Source organism: Bubalus bubalis, chromosome 22 (genome assembly GCF_019923935.1).
Source record: "Bubalus bubalis isolate 160015118507 breed Murrah chromosome 22, NDDB_SH_1, whole genome shotgun sequence".
Taxonomy (NCBI): domain Eukaryota; kingdom Metazoa; phylum Chordata; class Mammalia; order Artiodactyla; family Bovidae; genus Bubalus; species Bubalus bubalis.
In genome coordinates, this window is record NC_059178.1 from 23,158,842 (window position 1) to 23,168,118 (window position 9,277).

The following is a 9,277-nucleotide window of genomic DNA, read 5'->3' on the forward strand; positions in this document are numbered from 1 at the left end:
GAGTTAATACATTTCAGATGAGAAGAGATTGCAGCCGTAATTAATAGATCACAACCCCTGCCCTGGACACTCACCTCCCAGACCCGAGTGTAGCTCTCATCTAGATTGCCTTTTTTAAAGGATTCTTATTTTAGAAATGAAATACCATCAGAATTTCTAATTTAGCTTTTATATTTCAAATATAGGGCACAGAGGATTGGGTTATTGTAGACAAAGTGCCCCCTGAGGTAGCTGATGGTGATTCGAAAAAGACTGTGACGTACAAGGTGGTGACCTTGAGCAGTAGAACTGGTGACATCCCCACCGACCTCTTAGGATCGAGCACCATGGAAGTGCAGAGCTTCGAAGACTTGGCCCAAGAAATGCACTTGAAGGAAGAGAACAAGCAGAAGATATACACTCTCGGAAAGTCCTATGACACCGTGTCCGGAAAAATTGTCACGATGACCGGAAAAGGCAGAGAAGGCGAGAAGGTGGTGTCGCCCTCCACTGTGGAGCGGGGACTGGCCGAGTCCATTAAGACCCCCCTCGTTCTGGCCGAGTTCGAGGTCCTCAGAGCTGTGACCGAGGACAGGGCCAGGAGGGGGGCTGAGGTCCACACCCCAAAGCGGAGGCTGTCAGAGTCGCTGGCCCCCATCAAGGAAGCCGAGTCCCGACGGCAGAGCCCGGAGGACGATGCTGTGGGGAAAGCCCAGGTGCCCAGGAGGGATGCTGGCCTGGAGGGCCCGCGACTGGGCCGAGCGGAGCCCGAGGCTGAGGCCTTGAAGGTGGGGCCCTTTGGTCCCCGCAGGAAGAGCCTGTCCGAGTGGAGGTACTCGCAGGAACCAGCCGTCACTGTCGCCACTGCCCGTTATGTCGTCACCGAGTCAGCTGCATCCCAAGTCGTGGTAACCGGGGCCGCCTTCGGGCCGCTGTTTCCGATTCCAGCATGACTGTTTGCAGAGGCAGCCCTTCCACCCCAGCCTTTCCGTTTCTCTGGCTGTTTGGCTTATGTTGAGAGCCACCAACCCAAGCTTTTTGGTTGTTTTCATGGTTAAAAGTCACCACACGGTCCGACGTGCACCTTGAGACACCTGCCGTTTTATTTCAGCTCTTGTCCCCGAGGTGGGGTGGTGCTGCCGGCCTTGTGGGGCCAGGAAAGGATCGGCTTCACCCAGCACCGCCCCAACCCAGGAACTCTCTCTGCTTTCCCGAACCAGAGCCCCTGCTCACCCTGATGACTGGCTGTTTCCCCTCCCTTTCTGTAGCTCCTGCCATCCCTCGCCCTGGGTCCCACGCCCACCGTTGTGTCTCACCGGCTGTGAATGTGTACATGCCCATGTGTGTCCCAACCACTGTGCCTGACTCTCCATTTCTCTGTTCACTCAGACCAAACAGACTTCTGGCGAAAAGCTCATGGACGGCTCAGAAATCCTCAGCTTATTAGAGTCCGCGAGAAAACCGACAGAGTTCATAGGCGCGGTCACTTCCACTTCTCAAAGCTGGGTGCAGGTGGCCATTTGTTTCCATGCCCCGTGTCTCTGCTCTACCTTTTTGCCTTTTCTTTATGCCTTTTTGATGTGTGTGTGTGTGTGTGTGTGTGTGTGTGTGTGTGTTTTCTATCCAGGTGGCTTTGCCTTAAATACCTAAGACGGTCTTCACTTCCACCCCTCTGTGCCTGCCCCACATATACATCATATGTCTTCAATTCCATTACAAGAACATACTTCAGATGTTCAGAAAGTAATCTTGCTGACACATTTTAACAGCATTTAATTTTTAAAGCATCTTATGTCATCTGTTAGGTCTGGAGAAGCCGCCGAGACTGATAGGCATGTGCCCCAATGCTTTCGTTTTGTTTTGATTTTTCAATTGCATTTCATACAGTGTTCTGTTTCTTTTGCGACATCCCAAAGGAGCAGCACAAGTTTGAGTGTGTGTTTTGGGGTATCAGAGATTCTGGTGGGGGGGATGAAAGCTAAATTATATTTTCTGTCAGTGCTGCTGGGTATAAGCACAGGTACCCCAGTGAGTGGCTTCTTTTGTTTTTTTTTGCCTTTTGACCTTTGCTTGGTGGAAAGTCATGCTGATGCCACAATTTTTTTTTTTCCATACAGAAAACAGAAACCAAGATGGAGTCCAGCGATATAGAGATGGAAACAGCCCAGCAACCCCAGCCACCGAGTGTAGAGAAGGTTGTGCAGGAAACGGTGCTGGTGGAGGAGAGACACGTGATGAATGTGCATGCGAGCGGGGATGCTTGTCACGTAGCTGGAGATGACGTGGACACTGCGACCCAGGCAGCACCTGCTGATGCTTCTGGTGCAAAAGGGAAGGAGGGCTCAGCTCTTACTGAGGGGGCAAAGGAGGAGAAAGGGGAGGTGGCCGATACAGTTGTTGTGGAGCAGGACGAAATGGCCACTGCTTCCTGTGAGCCAGAGGAGGAGCAGACTGCAGCCATCCACGTTTCAGAAACTTTGGAACAAAAACCTCATTTTGAGGTAACTAATAGTTAATATTCCTTGTAGCACTAAAGCAAGTCCCTAAAATGTAGTTAAGTGTAAAGGCGGGGCTATGTGTTGATAATTTTCTTCCTTTTCCAAGAGCAGTTTGTTTCTCCTCTTAACTGCCTTTTTGCATGGCAATTGTGGGTCTCCGTGCTGGTTTTCATCTTTGGGATCACATACAAACATAGATTATGATGATTAATAATCTACAGTTCTAGGAAATGGTTCTTACTCTTGTAATTACTGTAATTGGCAGTAAACCTGGGAGATGCATGGCCAGCCAAGATATCAGAAAACTTGATAGATCTATTTCTGATCAGTGTACTTATCCAGAAGGGCCATAGCCAGGCTTGCCCAGGTACCAAGTGCTAGAATTTATTCTTTCTTTTCTTTTATTGAGATTCCAGAAATATATATAGGCAGGGGTGGTTCAGTGTCTTATTACTTGCTCCTTTTCTCGAAGAAGTTATTCAATAAAAGGCTAATTTATGGTTTTTAATCTATTAAAATTAGTTCTTGAGATAGAAAAGAGGGAATATAAAAATGTGGGTGTTTTTTCAATTTCCTTCAAAATGTTTTCCTTTACCTGGAACATTCCATATGAATTCTGGGAGACTCACATATATCTGTTTTATGCCTCATTCCCCAACTTATCCCCATGTAATACATAAACATTTATTTCATACTAACCTGTGCTTATATAGCCACCAAGAGGGATGGGGGAAAATATATGTGTCTGTGCAAAATTTAAGAACCACTCTGCCTCCTTCCCATTGGTATAGTCTTCAACTGTGAAGACAGAAACCATCAGCTTTGGCAGCGTTTCACCAGGAGAAGTAAAGCTAGAAATTTCTACCAAGGAAGTGCCGGTAGTTCACACAGAAACAAAAACCATAACATATGAATCATCACAGGTAAGACAGTCTATGAAGCCCAGAGCCCTGGCACCTGTTTTACCCCGTGCATGACTTCCTGCACCTAAGCGTAATTAGTGAAAGTGTTACTCTGTCATGTCCAACTCTTTGCAACCCCATGGGTTGTAACCTGCCAGGCTTCTCTGTCCATGGGATTCTCCAGGCAAGAATACTGGAGTGGGTAGTCATTCCCTTCTCTGGAGACCTTCCCGACCCAGGGATTGAATCTGGGTCTCCTGCATTGCAGGCAGATTCTTTACTGTCTGAGCTACCAGGGAAGCCCTAAGTGTAATTACATGATACTGAATCTATGAGAAGACTCAGAGGACCCAATTGTCTCTATCAAAAACAGTGCAATAATTGTAACTTTATTACTGATCAAGGAAGAGCAGGTGACTTAAGCAGGTCTTCACATGTCTGAAAATGTAGACATGAAGTGAAGGTCGCTCTGCCACTGCTACTGCTAAGTCGCTTCAGTCGTGTCCAACTCTGTGCAACCCCATAGACGGCTCCCCCGTCCCTGGGATTCTCCAGGCAAGAACACTGGAGTGGGTTGCCATTTCCTTCTCCAATGCATGAAAGTGAAAAGTAAAAGTGAAGTCACTCAGTCGTGTCCGACCCTCAGCGACCCTACGGACTGCAGCCTTCCAGGCTCCTCCGTCCATGGGATTTTCCAGGCAGGAGTACTGGAGTGGGGTGCCATTGCCTTCTCCAAAAGTTGCTCAGTTATGTCCAACTCTGCAACCCCAACTATACAGCCCGTGGAATTCTCCAGGCCAGAAAACTTGAGTTGAGTAGCCTTTCCCTTCTCCAGGGGATCTTTCCAACCCAGGGATTGAAACCAGGTCTCCCCACATTGCAGGTGGATTCTTTACCAGCTGAGCCACAAGGGAAGCCCAAGAATACTGGAGTGGGTAGCCTATCCCTTCTCCAGCAGATCTTCCCAACCTAGGAATCGAACCGGGGTCTCCTGCATTATAGGTGGATTCTTTACCAACTGAGCTATGAGGGAAGCCAAAATGTAGAAAGAGGCTCAGAAATCTTATCTCCCTCACTGTTTAGATAAGGAAAAGGGCTATTTCCACCAGCCCCTGCTTACACTTCTGAAGTCCTGTTTTTTTTTTGTTTTTGTTGTTTTTAACAATAGTGACCATTTAGTAAGCCTATTATGTGCCACATCCTCTACAAACATCCCACATAAATCTCATAAATAAGGTGGTGGTGGTTGTTCAGTTGCTAAGTTGTGTCCAACTCTGCAACCCCAGAGACTGCAGCACACCAGGCTTCCCTGTCCTTCACTGTCCACTCTCTCCTGGAGTTTGCTCAAACTCAACATCTGTTGAATCAGTGATGTCATCCAACTATCTCATCCTCTGTCATCCCCTTTTCCTCCTGCCTTCAATCTTTCCCAGCATTGGGGTCTTTTCCAGTGTGTCAGCTCTTTGCATCAGGTGGCCAAAGTATTGGAGCTTCAGCTTCAGCATCGGTCCTTCCAGTGATTATTCATGGTTGATTTCCTTTAGGATTGGTTGGGTATAATTTTTTCTTTTAATTTGCTCACACAGCACAGCTTGTAGGATCTCAGTTCTTCTTCCAGTGGTTGAATCTGGACCACTGCAGTGAAAGCATCTAATCCTAACTGCTAGACCACCAGGGACCTCCCAAGAAGGATTTTCTTATATTTTTATCTTTTGAAGTCCTGGTTTTTAATGATAGTTCACAGCGGCCGTGTTTGGTCCAGTCTAGAGTCAGTGGCAGCGCTCAGGGCTATCAGGGAAGCACAGTGATTGTGCAGATAACTAAGTCATCACCATGCCCTCAAGCAACAGAGTGGGCGTCCTGGAGAGGTAATGTGTCGTGTCTCCCGCTTGGCTTGCTTAGGTCGACCTCAGTGCTGACTTGGAGCCAGGTGTGCTCATGAGCGCGCAGACCATCACATCTGAAACCACCAGCACCACGACCACCACCCACATCACCAAAGTAAGTAGACTGGGAACAGATCCAGGGAGGTGTCCGTGCAGAACCCCCAGGTTGTGCTGCACCTGCAGGCACCTACATGAATAGCAGGATGCCAGGCACTGCCTTGGAGCTTTCACAGCTCCTGTGTTTCTGATGCTTCTATCCTCACCTGCCGAGTTCTGCTTAGGAACATGCGTTCCAACGCCCTTGACGTAGCACTTAGCTCCCTTGCTTCGCATATGACAGACGTTTCAGAAACACCAGCCAGCCAAACCCAAAGGAATCTATTCTGTCTTCACTTCTGAAATTAACAGTTGTAAATAACTGCCATAGGAGTCCGTATCCACTTTTAAAGAATAAATGAAGCTACTTAAAGCTGAGTCAGCATTTTCTACCACTTCCCCCAGTCAACAGGGATGGTAAAGTCATAACACTTGTCTGTTGCTTTCAGACTGTGAAAGGAGGCATTTCAGAGACGAGGATTGAGAAGCGAATCGTCATCACTGGAGACGCGGACATTGATCATGACCAGGTATCTCGTGAGAGAGGGTGGATACCCTGGCAGGGAACCATGAGAAACACCAGCTGGCCGTACTTTGCCCAGAGCTGTCCTCTTAGTCCAGCCTGTAGTGCAACAGTTTTCTAAATTAACTTTACAGCACACAACGTATAAGCCCCTTGGCAGTCGTTGTACTCCATTTGTGAATTGTGTAGATAGATCTAGCTCATGAGTCTCCTCCTTGCTCTGATCATGCATGTTCCACCTCCTTTTTGTCTCTGCCCTCCTGTGATTTCCCGGGGATAGGCGCTGGCTCAGGCAATTAAAGAGGCCAAAGAGCAGCATCCTGACATGTCAGTGACCAAAGTAGTGGTCCATAAAGAGACAGAGATCAGCCCGGAGGATGGAGAAGACTGAGCCCAGGTAAGAGGTGGGTGCTGCTTCTCCAGGCTTGGCCTCGGCTGGCATGTGGCCCGGGGCTTCCCTCTCTCCCTCCCCTCACCTCCTCCTTTTCTTCTTTTTCTCTCACTGGCATTTGAAGGGCTGGGTATCAAGAGGATGGAGAATTGGTTTGCGGATACTGGTTTGTTTCAGATTTACAGGCTGCATACTATGGACTTTTGATGTCCCCCCTGCCAGTTAGAGGATAAAGAGAAAGCAGAGTCTGCTTGCATGGTCCTGCATGTCTTCCTTTTAGTCCATGCTCCTCTCGTTAGCCAGGTCTGAAAGGTCATGTTTGTTTTATTTCACTGGCCATGTAGCCTAATCAGCTCTAATATGGTTTTGTTCTGAGAGGTGCAATTTGTGCGTTCCAAAAACTAGGGGAATGAAATGACACCCATTCTGATGCCAGCATTATCCCATTGTTAGCTTCCTCTTCAACTGTGTTTGGTTCTGGCCTGTTTATGCTTTTGTTTTGCTTCATTTTACAATTTGAAACCAAACCACTCACTCTCACTGTGGATGTCATCTATCTTCCTATGTTCTTTGGGATTTTTTTTTTTCCCCCTGGAGAAGGCAAAAATGCAGTCTTGTGGCCCTGCTCTCCTCAGGAAACGCATGCCTTTCCAGCTGCTGTTTGGCCAGCATCACAAGCAGTCAGCATCTCGTGTGTGTGCTCAGACTTGTCATGCATACTAACCCACCCGCGAGGACTTGATGAGCACTGAACATCCTTGGAGGGCTTTGAGTGCTGAATGCAGCTCCTTGCACACTTGGTTATGTAATAAAAGTCTCTTAAATGCTCTACCTGTGTAAAGGAAGTTAGTTCTCTAACATTGGTTTAAGAAACCTAGATTGATAAAGTGGCTTCTCTCAAAGGAAAAATATAAAATGCACTCATCGTATTCAAATTAAGAAGGAAAGCAAAAAAAGAAAAAGTTTCTCTTCAGTGAGGTCAGCCACTTGGGTAATGATGAGGTTATTTCAGAAGAAGCCTATCCATGACATACACTGGTGTTTTACAGTATCTTGTCCAGAAGAGCATTTAATAACCTTGTAAGATACTTGCCACCTGACTTCAGTCTGAGGGAAATGCTCGTATATTCTCAAATGAGTAACTGATCAAATCTCTCTTCTACAGGAATAACCTAGGCTGCACACGAAGCCAGTCATGCAAACCATTAGGAAAAACCAGAGTCTATATGGCGTTCCCTCTTCTAACCCACTGACTTATATCTGCCCGTGGACAATTTCAATCCAGAAGAACTGACTTTGACCATTTAATAAAGACACTGGCAGAGAGATCTTCCCATAATAAAGCAATCTGAATCAGCACCACTAAACCGATATTGCATGAAGCAACAATACAGTTACAAAAAGAGCAGCATTTTTACTTTTCACACCGTGTCTCCGTTTTCAGCTCCACCTGCACGTTCATAACCAACAGTAGAAACCGTGATCTCATGTAACACACAAAACAGTCCATGCCTTTCATAGCTGATGATGGTTAAAGTCTAAACAAAATTGCAATTTCTTAGGTGACACATCTTTTGTTTACAGATCAACGAAGATTACCCTAAACTGCTAGAAGCTGTCTAGGTCCGCTGTGTCAGGTTTTTCCCAGATTAGATGTGCCAATAACCGAGTTCATTCAGTAAACAACTTGAATCTTGTTATTTGTTTCCTCTGGTTTATTACTCTCACCCATCAACGGTAATGACTCTCCGGAAATATTTAATGCTCACAATCCTGCTTTGTGTAATCTAATTTAATTTGTTATAAGGTAGTACTGATTTTAGCATATTAATGTGATTTCTTCCCTGTCGTCTGCTTTGGTCCGTGTTAAATCTGGAAAGCTTCCCAGGGTACCCTGACGAGTCCTAAATATGTAAAATGTCATTATTTTGGAAAGAAAACCGGTATTTTTGTTAGTGTACCGTAATGATGAGACTTCACTCTCGGAAAACTCGTTGGGCTTCAGTTGCTTTTGTTTTTTCTTTCTTCATTTCTCCTTCCTTGTATTTTTTTTTTAATTTTCTTTTTTTACTTGAAAAAATTGTTTTATTTCCAAATCTGGTCCATATTTACAATCTAGTTCAGAGCCAAGCCTTAAACTGTACAGAATTTCCACTGTAATTAAACTATCTAGCATTGAGTTATAAATAGCCTTCAAGAAGATATATTCTCCATTTCACTGTCAACTGCATCGCACAGCCCCTGGTGAATGTATGTTTCCGCATAGCAAAATAAAAATGGTCAATGCATTTAAATCTCTAATTCTCTATGTGTAATACTTTCAGGATCAGACGCATTTGGCCCAGAGCTAACATTTGCATGACATCAAAGGCCTCATTCATCTGCAGGATAGAGAGAGCCTGTCTTTTTTCCAGGATAAAAAGTACAGAGAGATGATGAACAAAATACGTGTAGATAAATGTTGGGTTGCCTATGGAAGCCTGGAAAAGTACAACGAGTATCACAGAACCTCGTTTTCACAGTTTTTGTTTTTCTGTTAGAAGGGAAGCTCTGTTGAAAACCCAGTGCTTCTGGGGGCTTTTAATTCTACCGGAGAGACACCTCTGTCTTGCATTAGCACCAGAGCTGAGCAGATGAGGAGGCCGGTCTGCAGGGCCCACGTGTGTTCCCGCGGCCCATTCACATTGAGCTCCTCGAGTGCCGGGGACTAAGAATCAGACTTTCTGATGCCAGCTGCCCACCTAACGCCTGAGTGTATCCACTGGCACTTTGTCCCTCACTTCCCAACTTAAACTCTTCATTATATTTTTTTTTCCAAAAAATTATTAATATATTTGACCACATTTATTGTGTTACATTGCTCAGTTGTGTCTTGACTCTTCGCAAACCCCTGGACCATGTCCTGCCAGGCTCCTCTGCCCATGGAATTCTCCAGGCAAGAATACTGGAGTGGGTTGCCATGCCCTCCTCCGGGGGATCTTCCCAACCCAGGGATCGATCTG

The 9,277-nt window shown here is 46.1% G+C and overlaps 1 protein-coding gene across 26 annotated transcripts in view; it reads left to right on the forward strand.

The window, feature by feature from the left end:
* EPB41L3 (erythrocyte membrane protein band 4.1 like 3) overlaps positions 1-8,569 on the forward strand; it is a 145,959-nt gene extending 137,390 nt beyond the window's left edge. For 16 of the 26 annotated variants that reach the window (XM_044934714.2, XM_044934715.2, XM_044934716.2 and 13 more), the window contains 7 exons: positions 1,369-1,491; positions 2,097-2,480; positions 3,269-3,400; positions 5,282-5,380; positions 5,811-5,891; positions 6,165-6,281; positions 7,441-8,569. In XM_044934714.2, the coding sequence (XP_044790649.2) occupies positions 1,369-1,491; positions 2,097-2,480; positions 3,269-3,400; positions 5,282-5,380; positions 5,811-5,891; positions 6,165-6,275 (930 nt within the window). In that variant the 3' untranslated portion in view covers positions 6,276-6,281; positions 7,441-8,569. Of the gene's footprint in view, positions 1-1,368; positions 1,492-2,096; positions 2,481-3,268; positions 3,401-5,281; positions 5,381-5,810; positions 5,892-6,164; positions 6,289-7,440 lie in introns of all 26 variants that reach the window. The other 10 variants (XM_025273485.3, XM_044934722.2, XM_025273486.3 and 7 more) reach the window with 4 other exon arrangements.
* Positions 8,570-9,277: the final 708 nt, after the last annotated feature.